At 42.2% G+C, this 15,936-nt stretch overlaps 8 protein-coding genes across 8 annotated transcripts; 4 read left to right on the forward strand and 4 right to left on the reverse strand.

The window, feature by feature from the left end:
• Window positions 1–1,141: 1,141 nt before the first annotated feature.
• Window positions 1,142–2,773, forward strand: RCK2 (serine/threonine protein kinase RCK2; the record flags this gene model as incomplete). The annotated part of the gene is made up of 1 exon (XM_022822675.1): window positions 1,142–2,773. One exon carries the CDS (start codon window positions 1,142–1,144, stop codon window positions 2,771–2,773), a length of 1,632 nt encoding a protein of 543 aa, XP_022674472.1.
• A 273-nt stretch (window positions 2,774–3,046) lies between these two features.
• Window positions 3,047–5,443, reverse strand: MEF2 (mitochondrial elongation factor MEF2; the record flags this gene model as incomplete). Its single annotated transcript, XM_022822676.1, has 1 exon — window positions 3,047–5,443. The coding sequence occupies one exon, from the start codon at window positions 5,441–5,443 to the stop codon at window positions 3,047–3,049; it is 2,397 nt and encodes a 798-aa protein (XP_022674473.1).
• Window positions 5,444–5,768: 325 nt separating this feature from the next.
• Window positions 5,769–6,698, forward strand: GCN3 (translation initiation factor eIF2B subunit alpha; the record flags this gene model as incomplete). Its single annotated transcript, XM_022822677.1, has 1 exon — window positions 5,769–6,698. The coding sequence occupies one exon, from the start codon at window positions 5,769–5,771 to the stop codon at window positions 6,696–6,698; it is 930 nt and encodes a 309-aa protein (XP_022674474.1).
• Window positions 6,699–6,764: 66 nt separating this feature from the next.
• Window positions 6,765–7,484, reverse strand: RPC37 (DNA-directed RNA polymerase III subunit C37; the record flags this gene model as incomplete). The annotated part of the gene is made up of 1 exon (XM_022822678.1): window positions 6,765–7,484. The coding sequence occupies one exon, from the start codon at window positions 7,482–7,484 to the stop codon at window positions 6,765–6,767; it is 720 nt and encodes a 239-aa protein (XP_022674475.1).
• A 590-nt stretch (window positions 7,485–8,074) lies between these two features.
• Window positions 8,075–10,285, forward strand: DBP7 (putative ATP-dependent RNA helicase; the record flags this gene model as incomplete). Its single annotated transcript, XM_022822679.1, has 1 exon — window positions 8,075–10,285. One exon carries the CDS (start codon window positions 8,075–8,077, stop codon window positions 10,283–10,285), a length of 2,211 nt encoding a protein of 736 aa, XP_022674476.1.
• Window positions 10,286–10,630: 345 nt separating this feature from the next.
• Window positions 10,631–12,427, forward strand: GSM1 (Gsm1p; the record flags this gene model as incomplete). Its single annotated transcript, XM_022822680.1, has 1 exon — window positions 10,631–12,427. The coding sequence occupies one exon, from the start codon at window positions 10,631–10,633 to the stop codon at window positions 12,425–12,427; it is 1,797 nt and encodes a 598-aa protein (XP_022674477.1).
• A 146-nt stretch (window positions 12,428–12,573) lies between these two features.
• RQT4 (Rqt4p) lies at window positions 12,574–14,070 on the reverse strand (the record flags this gene model as incomplete). The annotated part of the gene is made up of 1 exon (XM_022822682.1): window positions 12,574–14,070. One exon carries the CDS (start codon window positions 14,068–14,070, stop codon window positions 12,574–12,576), a length of 1,497 nt encoding a protein of 498 aa, XP_022674478.1.
• A 1,156-nt stretch (window positions 14,071–15,226) lies between these two features.
• On the reverse strand, window positions 15,227–15,637 carry PAM16 (import motor complex subunit PAM16; the record flags this gene model as incomplete). Its single annotated transcript, XM_022822683.1, has 1 exon — window positions 15,227–15,637. One exon carries the CDS (start codon window positions 15,635–15,637, stop codon window positions 15,227–15,229), a length of 411 nt encoding a protein of 136 aa, XP_022674479.1.
• Window positions 15,638–15,936: the final 299 nt, after the last annotated feature.

Here is a 15,936-nt window from a genome sequence, read left to right on the forward strand (position 1 = left end):
TTTGGACTGTTTCTTTTATAATATAGTTAAAGCTCTCTCCTCTTGATCTTTTCTACTTTTTTTTTAATCTTTAACCACCAAATTTCAGCCTTTTACCACCCAAAAATCACCAAAGGGTCCAACATGACTAAAATATCATATCTACTAGTAACTCAAAAATTAAAAGACAAGAAATTACACCCAACCCCAACTACCTCTCTCTAAACAGCTAAAAGCTATTCCCCATTCGAAAAGCTGATCAGCTTGCCACCCACCAACTAAACTTCATTCACTCCTCACTCTTTTTTTTGTCCCAAAAGAGTGTTTAGCTAGGTAAGTGATCTATCAATAAAACCTGAAACATATATATTTTAGCCGCCTAAACTCCTAAGTTTATTTAAGTCCAATTCCAATTCCAATTCCAATATCTTTTTCTTCTCTTTATATATAAATATAAATAATTTCTCCTGAATCATTTGAATTTAACCGCCCACTACTTTTCCTCTTTCGGAATCCTAGAAGAGAAGTCAGAGAAGTCAGATAGTGGAGGAGGGGAAGGGTGTTTTGAAAACAAAAAGAAAAGAAGTACGACAAGTCACGTGGACCAAAAGAGAATATTGACATCATCTCGTACGGGAAACCTCGAAATTTCAGCCGGAGTATATCGTTATATACGAGTACACATGCACGTGATTCAAAAGAAAGCCCCCACCACTACTGACAAATGCGTAAGTCCTCAACGATAATAGTGCCCAAAACATGAGCCAAAACGTGGTTCTCATTACTATTTGGCGTGTTCATGGTGTTGACAGCACTTTTTCTAGCACAGCAGTGCTAAATTAACCCCCAGTTCGGCTGTCTCTTGGGTTTGTAACGGTGTAAATGTGTCTCCGCAACAATATTTTTATCATATTGAAAGATAATAGTTTCCATTCTAAATATTGTTTCTATTCTAGTATATATGTAATAATTATTGCAAGTTCGAAGAAAAGGAAGACAAAGAAAGGATTCCTCCCTCCAAGACCATCGGGCTGTGATAGACTAGCTAGGTCTGAGAAAGTTTGGCACAGCGTTGGCTAAGAAACACATTTATAGAATTCGACTTACAGGGAGTGTTTTTTTTTTATTATTTTATTCGTGTAGAAAGTCGTGAAACTTCGAGATGTTCAAGTTAAAGAATATGTTCAAGAGGAAAAGTCCAGCTCCAACAGTGCTACCTGACACAACTGAGGGTGGGAGTACAAGTGGAGGCTCTACTACACTGGAGATTTCATTTCAGAAGCAGCTGAATGTCTCAGAGAAGACTTCTACTGTGTCAAATAGTGCAAAAGAAGAGCCAGAGCAAATAATTGTTGAACAAGAGGAACACGCTAGATCTTCTGAGGACACGACTAAAGTAGAGGAGATTGAGGCAGATGAAGATAGTACAGATAGCACTATGACTCCACCTGAAGAGCCAGAGGGTAACTTTGCTGAACAGAGTGAGTTGAGGGACTACACTTTGATTCAGAAGATCGGTGAAGGTGCGTTTTCGAAAGTTTACCGGGGTGTTCCTTCCAAAAGTAATAGTTCCAACACTTCTTCGAGCGTGATTGCCAACCAGTACAAGCAGGTTGCGATCAAGGTTATTATCAAGCAGCAATTACCTAACTCCAAGAGCAAACGTGGTGAGCATGAGGAAAATAAAGGGAAAACTTCTACTGCTGAGCAAGTCTTGAAGGAAATTGCTATCCATAAGATGGTTTCTGCGGGCCAAAATATAGTTACGTTCATTGATTTCCAAGAATCGGACTCATACTATTATATTATTCAAGAGCTTTTGTCAGGCGGTGAGATTTTCGGCGAGATTGTGAAGTACACTTATTTCAGCGAAGATCTCTCGCGTCATGTTATCAAGCAAGTTGCTCATGCGGTAAAATATATGCATCAACTGGGAGTGGTACACCGTGATATTAAGCCGGAGAATCTGCTATTTGAACCCATCGATTTCATCCCTAACCCTAAACGTAAGCTAAGAAAATCTGATGATCCTTCCACAAAGCTCGATGAAGGTATCTTTAGACCTAACATCGGTGGTGGTGGTATTGGTGTAGTAAAATTAGCAGATTTCGGGTTATCGAAACAGATCTTCCAGACAAACACCAAGACCCCATGTGGTACCGTAGGTTACACAGCCCCTGAAGTTGTCAAGGATGAACGTTATTCAATGCAAGTAGACATGTGGGGTGTCGGCTGCGTCCTTTACACTATGCTTTGTGGGTTTCCTCCTTTCTTCGATGAGAAGATCGATGTTTTAACCGAAAAGATTTCAAGAGGTGAATATACCTTTTTAAGACCATGGTGGGATGAAATAAGTGACGGAGCCAAGAATTGTGTACGGAAATTACTAGAAGTGGACCCAGCCAAGCGTTACACAGCTGATCAGCTACTGGAAGACTCATGGTTGAATACTTATGACTGCATCCCTTCATCGATCGGACAGCAGGAAAATATCAACAGCAGCTCAAACATGTCGAAAAGAAGACATTCTCACAGACACGCAAGGAAGGCTTACAAGAAGGACACTGCATTATTATACTCTCCTGCTGCGGTAGCTATGCGTGATGCATTTGATGTTTCCAATGCTGTTCAACGTATCGAGGATGATAGGAGGATGACCCCTGGCCCTAAAAACATTTATAATGGTTTGGACGTACTAGCGGAAGACGTCGAGTCAGAGATCCAACACAGAGAGCCGTTTACTTTAAAATTGGATAGTAGCTCGATCATAAAACGTCGTCGCAATAATGTTTGAGATATAACGATTTTATGTCTTTCGTTGTGTTCCTTACTTCCCCCCCTCCTCTTCGTGTACTTTTATATCATGATGATCATTGCAGCTCTATTAATTATGTAACTGGTACTGTGTACCAGTCAATCTTATTTTTAATATCCTTTTAAGTAAAACCCCCCCATAATCTTTGACGCATTTTTACACATCATAGAGTTGTCCTTAAGATATACCACTCCTCTCAGTGGTGAATAATTTATTTACATGTTTGTTGTATAATATATATTAGCATGAGCTCTAGTTATAATAGTCTGAAAGAATTGCTTGTAGTCTGTCATGAGTAACCGGTTGCATGCCATGATAGTACATATTGAAACTACCTCTCCCTTGCGTAATACTTCTGATTTTATTATTGTATGCAACCATTTCCTTCAATGGTGCCTGGGCTTGAATAAGCTTTGGGGCCTGCGCCTCCTTACCTATCTTTGCAAATTCCAATGTCATATCCTTAGGTAACCACATTTGCTCGGCGATATTTTTGAAGGTAATGTTAGATTCATCAATGGCACTGGTGTTCTCATCTTCGATAGATAAGATGTTTGCCTTTCTGGCACTTGATAGGTCCTGAATAATAGGTCCCATGTCCTGTTGTTGAACCATCACTTCAACGTTCATAACCGGTTCTAATACTGAGAAGTTCTTCTCGTCTTCCTCAGCAAGAATTTGAGAAAAGAGCTGTCTGCTATGAGTTAGTAGTGGTGTAATCGAGGTTGCATCCTTTGGCACCTCCCAATCTCCCCTAATACGAACAACACAGCTGTTTAATGGGAAACCTCCGATTTTCCCACCTCTCTGTAAAGCAACCAAACAACTAGGCAACAGGGAATTGACAACGGTAACGTATGGCACTTGAAATGGCCAGTTCTTCTCTGCGTCATAAGTCATATGTTTTTCCATTACCATAAAGTTATTATCACTTGCTAAAGAATACCATTCTTCGTTACCTGGTGGATTAGATTTGATTTCTTCGTCCAATGGCTCAATTACCGCAGTAATTCTGTAACCATCCTCCGTTTCAATCGTCCTTTCCTTGCATGTAGAGTTTACAGTTTCCTTATAAGAAACAATAACTTTACCTACGTCAACTTGTGCATTCAATTCATTCAATAACCGATCTCTTGCGATTTCCAAATGAAGTTCTCCCATACCGCTTAATAGTGTTTGTCCACTCTCTTCATCCTGAGTAACAACAAGCGAGGGATCTTCTCTTGTTAATTGAGCCAAAGCTTCTTCCATAGGTTTCTTGTTACCCAACGTCTTTGGTTCAATTGCAGCGTTAAACACTGGTGGGGGGATTTCGATTGGGTTGATCTTCAACGTTAACTCTTTCTTCTTATCAAACGACCGTATGCCGTCCTTCTTGGTGACATGGGTGATAATTGTATCACCAGTTTTAATATATTCAGAGACATTAGAACCAGTAAGTACACCAATATCGCCGGGATACAATTCGTTGACTTCTTCTGGGATGTTAGCATGCATTTGAATGAGCTTTCCAATCTTGAACTTAGTACCAGTGGTAGTATTGTAAACCGTATGGTTGGAACGAAGCACACCTGAGTACACTCTGATAAACACCATTGTACCTCTGATAGCATCGGTAATAACTTTAAATGCAAGAGAAACACAAAGGTTTGGATTATTGTTCAAGATTAAACCGTTCTTTGGATTACTAGTGACTTTAATATCTTTATTATTAACTTCAGGTGGCCTAGCTTCCGACGGGTCGGGCAAATAGTTTACAATCGCATCAAGCAAAGGTTGTACACCAATATTTCTGAAAGATGCACCACAGAGAACTGGAGTTGCATGTAAAGATAACGTTGCGTTACGAATCGACTTGTTCAACACATCTGGAGATACTTTCAAATAATCACCATCTGCATCACTCAAAAAGTGCTCTACAAGCGATTCGTCTACCTCCCCTAGCGTCTCTACCAATGCTTCCCTACCATGTAGAAGATCATCATAGTACTCGTGTCCTTCAGTCACGTCAATAACATTGATCTTGTCCGGATCGTCACGGTCCCAAACCAGCTGTTTCCCATAAATAAGGTCCAATACACCCACAAATTTAGAATCTTTCGTACCAGGTTCTACCTTAAATACCGGAGTATTGACTAAAAGTGCCCGTGTGTTCATTTTAACCACTAGTTCTTTCACAGTTCTGCTAAACCCAGCCCCTTCTCTGTCCATCTTGTTTAGAAAGCATATCTTAGGCAATCCACTAGATTGTTTCCAAACTTTCTCCGTCTGAGCCTCCACACCAGCAACAGAGTCTAATATGGTCACACATCCATCAAGAACCTTCAATGATCTTATCACTTCAAATGTGAAGTCTGCATGACCCGGTGTATCAATAAGATTCACCTTATAATCCTTCTTCCAATTGAAAGAAATAGCTGCACTCTGAATCGTAATCCCTCTTGACCGTTCTTGTGGTAAATAATCCGTAATCGTGTCACCTTGATCCACATCACCTATACGGTTTATTTTCCCACTATAGTAGAGCATTCGCTCAGTTGTAGTAGTCTTGCCCGCATCGATATGAGCAATGATACCAATATTCCTAACTTTACTCAAATCTCTCTTCGAATTCGTTGCATAACGTCGAACAAATAGCTTCAAAAACATTGCAGTATCAACCAATGTGATTATTCACACTAAATGTAAAGCAACTAGACTGCCAAGAAGAACATAAGGCCTCTCAACTCGTCCTATTTCTTCACCATCGTGTTCTTTCTCTTGTTAGCGCATCGCATCTCAAAAATCATGAGCGACGGATACTTTTTTTTTTTTTTCACTCTTCAAGGTGCTAAAGTCATCGCATGGACTTGAACAAAACTTCACGATATAACAGTTGGAAAGAAGCAGAGAGAAGGGTCTTTAAGAGGGACTATCTCGCATTGGATAGTGCTTTAATAGCGAGCTAAAGCACCAGAGATTAAACATAGCAGCAATGTCAGAACAAGAATTTAACATTACGGATACATATTTGAAGTTTTTGGCCGAAGATAGTGAGATGACGATGCCCATTGCGGCAATCGAGGCATTAGTGACGATGTTGAAGGTGCGGAACCCCAAGACTTCGGCAGAGATGATCAAGTCTACGAAGCAGAGTATCGAGGAATTGACTACTTCTATTCCAAACTCGATTTCTTTACGTGCTGGGTGTGATATCTTTATGCGATTTGTATTGAAGAACACACATCTCTATGGGGATTGGGAGAATTGCCAGCAACATTTGATCGAGAACGGGCATTTATTTGTGAGCCGTGCGAAGCAGTCCAGAAACAGGATTGCTGAAATTGGTCTTGACTTTATTTCAGACGATGATATCATTCTAGTGCATGGTTTTTCGAGAGCCGTATTTTCGCTTCTGAGCCATGCTGCAGAGAAGTTGATCCGTTTCAGATGCGTAGTGACTGAATCGAGACCGTCGAGTCAGGGGAAGCAACTGTATGACTTGTTAAAGGGGAAAGGTATACCTGCCACTTTGATTGTAGATAGTGCAGTTGGCACAATTATCCACAAAGTGAACAAAATATTTGTTGGTGCTGAAGGAGTTGCTGAGTCCGGAGGTATTTTCAACTTAGTAGGCACATATTCTATTGGTGTGCTAGCCAAGAATGCCAGGAAGCCATTTTATGTGGTGAGCGAGTCGCACAAGTTCGTGCGTATGTTCCCACTTTCGCCAGATGACATTCCGATGGAAAGGGATCCCTTGGACTTCTCCAAGAACAACACAGAAGACAACGACGAATATCCTTTGAGCGGACCCTCACTAGATTTCACCAGTCAGGAATACATAACGGCATTGATAACGGATCTTGGTGGCTTAACACCTAGTGCTGTTTCCGAGGAGTTGATCAAAATGTGGTATGATTGATCAGGCTAATATACTGTATCGATTCATATTTAACATCCATATAATATATTATATATATATATAAAATTAGAACAACTTCGATAGATACGTTGCTTCATCGTCTTTAGGCTTCAAGGTTTCTCTGACTGAGTCCTTGCACGTTATCTCCTCCACAAACGCCTCGTATGTATCCTCTTTCCACTCTAAATCCTTTGGCTCCTCTTCTTCCGCGACCTTGTGCGCCAGAAGAGCTCCGCCTAACCGATTCTGGTTGGCTTCACTCGAACTTTTCACAGACATAGTCACAACTTGGTTGCTCTTAGCATTATTAGAACCAGCTCCGGCCGCCCTCTTAGAATCATCGTCCTTACGAGCCTTTTGCTGCACATCGATATAGTTGAAATATGGTCTCATTTGCGCTACCTTCTCAACTGGCACCAAGTATAGCTGCCCCTCCTTCATAACACCCACATATTGCTGCATATCACTCTCTACTGCAACACCGCTAAGGGACTGCAACTCTACATTGTCCCATACCTCCTTGGCCTTCTCTTTGTCGTAAAACACCTGCGTATTCAACGGTATATCCAGCTCCCAAACATGTGATTCCTCTTTGTACCGTACCCCAGCCACAGGAGGATGTTCTTCCATATTCTTCGACAGTTTTTTAGGCTTATTAACAAACTGCAACACGTGCAATGGACAAGGCCCCGTCGTTAGGTTGATAGGGATCTCTTGAACCACCGGATCTTCTTCTTCTTCTTCACCTGCAAACACTTTCTTTTCATCGCGTTCAGCACCGTTCATCGACACATCACCATCTTCATCCGCTACAAAAAGCCCGCTAGACATTCTTAACCACTATAATACTTCCGAATACCAACCAAAACGCCCAAAAGAACGCTCCAATCGACTTCTGCAGTCCAAACTTGTCGCTTCTTTCCACTATAGATCACTAGTACTTTCCCATCATATACAAAAGTGCCAAAATTTCAGCTTAGACAGCCCATGCGATGAGCCGTGTATAGTGATGATATTTTCCAATTCAACGAAAGATCGAGTAAATTGTCCAAATGCAGCCCTTTTGAAGCGCAAAAAAGTGTCACTACGACTGGTATGAATCTTGTAGAGTTTGAGGGTCAATAAAAGCTCGTGGGGCGGTCCCTAAGAGTCAATTTTACCTCACTTTCGCTTCTGTGTTATTGCTTTTTGAAACTTTTCAAAAGGTTTTTTTTTTTTTTCAACTAGTAAATGGGCAAATCCCGATACTTAAGCCATGCGATGAGCTAACGAATATATATGTATACTTGAAGCAAAGCTTTAGAGGGATTTAGCTTTGTGTGGGTTTGAGGGGTTCTCGTAGTTAAAATAGAGCATCAAAACAAACATAGCCAAAAATGAGTCTCGAAGATGACGATGGAATGCTTTTGAACTTCACTACAGACGTTAGTAGTGAAGATAGAGTTGGATCTAAAAGTAATAGTAAAGTAACAGGTGGGAAATGGAAGGATAGAAGAAGGGCCAAGTTGTTACTTGAGGGCCGTAAACCTCGTGGAAGAGCTAGAGGACAAGAATTTCCTGGTGCTGAGGTTAGTGGAGAAGGGTCTGAAGATTTAGGCGAGGGTGAGTTGGAGGTTAAACGTTCAAGATACGAACAAGTCAAGGCGAGAGAGGAAGCGGCAGCCAAGCCAGCAGCGCCTCGGGAGGTGCAGCTAAACGCTCAGATTGTTTCTTCATTGTTTACATCAAGTAGGACTATTGATACGGTGACTAATAATAACGCACACGATGATAGTGCGGAGGTAAATCCATCGAATGCTCCGTTAGTTGGGGACACGTTTGAAGATTTTGGTATAACGGAGACGATGGTGAAGCATTTGAACGAGAAAATGAAGATTTCGAAGCCAACCAAGATTCAGAAGTTGGTGATTCCTCCGTTCATGCAAGCGAAGAACGATTTGTTCATTCACGCTCAAACGGGGTCCGGTAAGACGTTGGCGTTCTTGTTGCCTATTTTCCAAAAGATTCTCTCGTTAGGCCAGAACGTGAATAGACAGTCGGGTTGCTTTGCGCTAATAGTGACGCCAACGAGAGAATTGGCCAACCAGATCTACCAAGTGACGACGGAATTGGCGCAGTGCTGTCATTTCTTAGTGCCGTGTCTACTTATTGGTGGTGAGAGAAAGAAGTCGGAAAAGGCAAGGCTCAGAAAGGGTGCCAATTTCATCATTGGAACTCCAGGTAGAGTGCTAGACCATTTACAGAATACCAAGGTCATTACAGAACAGTTGGCACCTAGTTTGAGATACGTTATCTTGGATGAAGGTGACAAATTGATGGAATTGGGTTTCGAAGAAACTTTAAAGGAAATCCTCAACATCATCCATGGCATCGATATCGACATCCATAGATTCCCCAAGCTTCCAAAGAGAATCTTGCACGTCCTATGTAGTGCGACTGTGAAGGGTAATGTCAGCAAGTTGGGCAACGTTACATTGCAAGACTACAAATTGATCAGCAGTGGCCAAAAGCAAACTGAAACGACTACTGTGCCGGACCAATTGATCCAAAAGATCGCTATTGTCCCTCCAAAGTTAAGACTAGTCACTTTAGCCGGTGTCTTGACGACACTAACTCAGAAACATTACAAGCTAGCCAAGACTGAGTGCACAAGAACCATAGTCTTCTTGTCTTGTTCCGACAGTGTCGATTTCCACTACGAAACTTTCTCATCCAACGACGGTAACTACAGAGGCCTTGTAGGGGACACAGCGAGATTGTTGACCAAGGGTAGCACAGTTTTGCCATGTTTCAGCGATCAAGAGGACCCCAACGTCATTTGCTACAAGTTACACGGGTCCCTATCGCAACAAACCAGAACCGCTACACTAAAACATTTCGCTACCAATAACGATGCAACCAAGGGCAGACATTTAATTCTCTTCTGTACAGATGTTGCTTCCAGAGGTCTCGATCTACCACATGTTAGCACCGTCATCGAAATGGACCCTCCATTCGCGGTAGAAGATCATTTGCATAGAATCGGGCGTACCGCTCGTGCCGGTTGCGAAGGTGAATCTCTCTTGTTCCTCTTGCCAGGTGAAGAAGAAGGATACATGGATTACATCAAGCCATACCATCCCAAGGGTTGGAAACTATTGACCTACGATGAGCAGATCCTAAGACCTGCTTTCGAGGGTCTCAACGTCAGAAGAACTGACAAAAAGAAGGCCGACTGGGATAAGCACGAGGCCCAAGCTTGGGACAACAATGCCACAACTTGGCATTTGAACGTCGAAAGACGTGTTCTAGAAGACTCCCACTTCAAAGAACTAGCAGTAAAGGGTTACATGTCGCACATCAGAGCCTACGCTACACATCTTTCTCAAGAAAAACAGTTCTTTAATTTGAAGTGTGTTCATCTTGGTCATCTAGCCAAGTCATTTGCACTAAGAGAGAGACCAAAGTCCATGGGTCTACAACAAGGTAAGGCTGGCTCTGCCGCTGCTGCATCTCAAAAGAAGCCTAAGGAAGATGCAAAGTCTAAAATGCTTCGTATGGCCAGAATGGCCATGAAACAAAGTAATGACGAATTCAACTTTGCATAAATTATATAAATATATATATACACATATAACAGGTATAAGATAAAGAGCGTACCTCTTCAAATTCCTTTAAGTTCCCTGAGGTTCCTTAAATAAAAAGATCACCACTTTTCCCCCGCAGTTATTTTTTTTTTTCAGAAAAAGGAAGTTGATTAAACAACATCCATTATTGTTCAAACAATGAAAAAAGTCCGGAGAAATCTTGTAATCTGCAAGTTAGGCTGTTTACTGGGGTCTATGAAACCTGATACTTGCAGTACTTTATTACAAGGACAGTAACACAAGACTACACATACCTATAGGAGAAGAAAACGTGCATTATTTGGGGTTTTTTTTCGTTCGCTTAAGATGACCAGGAAACTTAGTCCACAAGAAAAGATGAACAGAAAGCCGATAAATACGGCATGTGTGTTCTGTCACTCGAAGCATTTACAGTGTGATGTTGGTAGGCCTTGTCAGAATTGCACAAAACGTGGAATAGGCGAAACGTGTAGAGATAAAGAGCGTAAGCCTAGGAAAAGGGGACCGAGAAAGCTGAAGAGAGAGGGTTCAGTTGATCAGGAACAGAAGTTCGAGAAGGTGGCTAGTAGTGATAACAACGAATCAGTAACTATTGTGAGCACGATCCATCACAACATGTTGGTTCCTGTGGTGAATACAGCCAAGTCTAGTGTTAGAGAAGCAAAGCCAGCGAAGATATTGAAGCCAAAGAAACCTGTAGATGTAGCGACCAAGCGAAAGAACATTTCGAAGCTGGCCATGGATACGTTTCAGTTACCACTGCCCCCAGTTCATTCACAGCCTGAATCATCATTAGAAAAACACAAGAAGATAGTGTCTCCTGAGTTGCTGCCAAAGATACCAAGTCTAACACAGCTCTTCAACCCAACTGCGGAACCGGTAATTTCGGATGCCCTGCTGCCAAGTAACCAGAGCAGCACCACAAACATACCTTCACTGGTGGAGAAGATGAACCTCGAGCACAAGGATAGAGTGCAGGAACAGGTCGCTGACCATTTATCGCTTCATACGCGGGATCATTCATCAAACGATACTTCAGGTAACAGTAGTGGAGGAGAATTCGGCAGTGTATGGACTACCGAAGAGTATACAAAGTTGAACGATATGCTATCAACACCGAATCTCTCACGAAATGGATCAAAGACATATTTGAATGCGAATGCTACGTGGTCGCCAAGTAACATGATTAAGATGGATCCCATAGACGAGTCACCTAACCCTAACACTTCGAATAACATCTTGGCGTCTGCGGCAACGCAGAATCATACAATAAACCTTGCAGGCAATTCATTGAGAAGAACGAATTCTAGGCCGCATATCTCTTTGGACCAAATGGTAGGAGATTCGAGAAGAGGCGACTCTGTGACGGATACCTCGCCAGAATCGCAGTCTGCAGAAACTGCAGAAACGTTGACACCTTATAAATTCAGAATGATAGTTAAATCAGCAGAGGACTTGTACAAACACCAAGACTTGATTCAGCCACACAACTATAAATCTGCGTATCTAGAGTTATCAAAGTTTCTCAGGTCCAGATTCATTCAAGAAGGTGATAAAGCGGCGTCTTCTCAGAAAGAAGAGAGAGATGGACCAGCTCAACTTCAAAACATTGCATATTCAATCAAGTCACATTACGCCCCAATATTCGTTACACTTACCACTAATTTGATTGCACAAGATCTAAAGTTGCAGGAACTTATTTTACAAAGGGCTCTATTGGAGTACGAAAGTATGGCAAAGCTAGTGAATTGTACTCCAATGTGTATTTGGAGGAGGTCTGGAGAAATATGCTTTGCTTCAAATGAATTTATCTCCTTGACAGGGTTTAGTAAAAAAGAGATCTTAAATCAAAGGAAGTTTATCATGGAGTTCATGGACAATGAGAGTATTGTTGACTATTACGACATATTCCACGAATATTTAGCATTTGGCTCCACTCAAGGTGGGGCATTTAGCTCTTCAATGGGAACATCTGACGGACAAGCTATCTTTAGTGAGTGTAATCTTTTGCTAAAGAATGGATGCTACCTCCGTTGTGCATGCATTTGGACGGTTAAAAGGGATGGATTTAACATCCCGATGTTGATTATGGGTCAATTCTTACCCATATTCGATATGGAATAGGGAGGAGTTATATTATTTATTCTTTTTTTTTTTGTTTGGTTATTGGTTAGACCCAGTCGTTTCAACAGCTGGTAAAACCATATTGTAAGTATATAGGTATACACACGTACCCTAGTTTAACTAGGATTATAATTATTATGGTGTTTCTACAAGATAGCTAATATATTGTCCTGGAGTGAAGGTCTATCATTATCTCCCACTTGGACACGGTGTACCTTTTTCTGTACTTCTGGGCGCTCAGGCACCTTTTCCGTTTGTTCATCGGGTCCAGGTACATATACCGGTTTAGAAAATTCTGCTTGTGCCTTTTCGTAATCCCATACCCTACTTTGAAGTTTCGAGCGTTCTTGTTCCCTTTGCGAGCTGATTTCAGCCTTCAAATTGTGAATATCCTCTAAATCTTGAAGATCTTCCTCATCACTTATATCGTCGAACTCATCATCACTAGCTGCATTAACGTTGTCATTGCCATTCTTCTTTTTCACAGCTTCGGTCATAACGACTTTACCATCCTTACCTATCGTCAAATCTAATACGATCTTCTCACGTCTGCCGTTCCTTTCCTTTTCGATCTTCTCCCATTTACGGAGGTTTCGCTGCTGCTTCTTCAATTGCAATGCTCTTTCGTACGCTGACCCCCACATTACGTCTTCATTTAGTGCGAAATCGCTTGCGTTATCAATGATTTTCGTTCTTTCAGCACTCGTGTCCTGGTAGTGCAAGAGCTTTTCAAGCCGCATACGTGCTTCTTTCAACTGCTCTTCCTCATCCTCGTCACCACCAGCTTCCTCATCCTGGTTCAATATCTGCTGTCTCTTGGTCTCTCGTTCCTGGTTCCTGTCCTTTTCCACTCTTTGTAGCATTTTCTCCTGTTCCTTCCATAGATTTGTGCCGGCACCTGATGTGATCTTATATTTCTTAGTCTGTTTCGGCTTGGGCTTTGGCATATTTTCCTGCACTTTCTTGAGTTCAATATGCTCCTTCTCCATCTGGAGTAGCTTCATGATATTCTCACGTTCTTCGCGAGGAATTAGCTCTTCCTGGCAGAAACTGCAATTGTTCATGTGTAGTCCTTCTTTCACGCATATTATTTTCCCACAATGCAGACAATTGGGCGCAGGATCAAATATCGGGTGTCTTGTGCCCTGGCAATTGCACTTGTACTGTTCTGGGTTCCCGGTTCCGGACCTAAGCTCTAGCATCTTCAACACATCATCAATATCTTTCAAGGACTCTAGCCGTATTTCCTTGCTGTCTTTTGACGTTTTCCGGGGGGCACTTTCCTTCACGGGATGATGATCACTCCTCACAGTGGAAGTTTCGGGCTTTGCTTGTTTCACTGGGGCCACTGAGGCCACTGGCTTAACTGGGGCCACAGGTTTCACTGGGCTCACCGGTTTCACCGGGGCCACAGGTTTCACCGACTTTGGAGGCTCCATCAACCTCTCATTGAACTCAAAGATAAAATGCACCGACAGATCGTCCTGTCCCAATATCTCAAACAACGCCTGGGCTATTCTCTCGGAGTCTCCTCCATTTTCCTTGATGGTCTGCTCGCAAAGATCCTTTATCTGATCTGAGTCCAAAGGTAGAATATTCGGCAGCTCTTGCACAGCATATTCAATAGCCTGTTCTTTCGTCATACCAAATTGGTTCGTCTAAACTTTTCTACTGGATATATATACCCCTTTTCTCTACCAATACAAGAAGCAAGTAAAGTAAACCAAGTGTGGTTTGTTCAAGATAAAGCTCATCGCTCACAGTACGATTTTCCACTATTGTACAGACACTTAGTAAAAGTTCGAACACAATGGCTGGAAATTCATACCGTAGCGTTCAGAAAAACCGTCTTGGCCTGAGCCAAGCAAGTCACAAGTCACAACGCACAGTAAATGCTACCAGAATCAGCCATTAACTGCTCCATTCGAGCCGCATTCTATCTTGTCTAATGCCTGTCCAAACCCTAGGAATAGCATGCGGTAGCATGTCTGGGTGTTTCTTTCCCCGGGTAACACTTACTTTTTTTTCTCATATAAAAGCGAGAAATTTTTCGGCAACTTAAACAGCTACTCATCACTTTATTTCAATTATAGATAGTTCGTGCGGATTCTTTTTGAATTTGTTCTTAAAAAACCAATCATCAGTAGTGGTTAGTACTATCTCAAGATAATATTAATACACATATACACCATAGAAACCTACGGTTTCGGTTATCTTTTCTCTCGAAAGGAGCCTCATTGCATGGGCTGTTTTTTCTGTTGTTGATTTCCTATTGGAAATTTGGCAATGGTTGGCAGTCTGGTGGTGGGATTTTCCTTAGTTAATACTGGAGAGGAGTGACTGTTACCTATTTTTAACCCATAGCTGAATGAGCTCTGACTAGCCCCAAACAAGCTAGCCACAGAATTCATTTCGTTTCCGGTTTCTTAGATCAATGGGTGATTGTGGGGGGTCTTCTTCGGGAGGCTTTCTGCATTCATTCTGACCGCTATGAGGGAGTCTGGGCAGAGGGTGCATGAGACCAAACAATCTCTTGCACTTTAATCTCCCAGGTGAAGCATGTGATCCAGAGGGCTATGCGTAATTGCTGCCTGAGAGTTTGGATTTTAGCTCCGTTGTGCCCTTCCTCATGGTGGAACATTCCATTTCTAGTTGTACTACTATTTAGTTTTCCCTTCCCGTATTTATTCTTGTTCTTCTTCCCCTCTTGCTCCATTTTTATTACCATATCGAATCTGTTATTTGTATTAGAGACTATTTACAAAGTAGTTAATTTAGTTAACGCTAGTTCAACACCAGCTATTCACCGTTGGCCGGCTCCTGCGGCTTCGCCTGCTTCCCACCACCAGCCGCATCCGCTGCTGCCTTCTCCTTCTGCGCAAGCTCGTACTTCAAACGCTCCGCAGCCCTATAGATCTTGCTCTGCAAGTAGAAAGACCCTCCTTTGTCCTTATCGTTCACATCAAACAAGTACTTGAACCTCTCGTTGATCTTGTCCAAGTTCATATCCTTCTCGTTCTCAATGTTCAAAATCTTCGAACTCTCGTCCAGAGTAATCCCACCGTACTCTGCTGACGCCCCACGAGCTCTCGATGCGTTAGCAGACTGCTTTGCAGTCTGCGATGCTGCTTGTCTGTAAGCTTCCGCAAAGGCACGCCCGAAAACTTGCGCACCCGTGAAAATAACCTGTACAAACGCCCTGTGTGCCATGCTGCCTCGACTTGCGGTTGCCTTACACTCCAGAAAATCCAGAAAAACCCGAGTAGACAGTCTCTCAAGCCGATTTACACGTTGTACATATTTATAATAAACCAAAAGTTTGTATGTGCTTTGAATTTTTTTTCTTTCTTTCCTTCAATCGGGAAAGGGAAGAAAAATCAGAGAGGGTTACCCGGATCTGGTGATAATCTCTCAAAACCACGTGATTAAGAACAGTCACATGACCAGATGAATCACGTGATATTACACATCACGTGACTCGGACTCTCCCTCCCTCCCTTTTCTTTCCT

Source organism: Kluyveromyces marxianus, chromosome 2 (genome assembly GCF_001417885.1).
Source record: "Kluyveromyces marxianus DMKU3-1042 DNA, complete genome, chromosome 2".
In the NCBI taxonomy this organism is placed as follows: domain Eukaryota; kingdom Fungi; phylum Ascomycota; class Saccharomycetes; order Saccharomycetales; family Saccharomycetaceae; genus Kluyveromyces; species Kluyveromyces marxianus.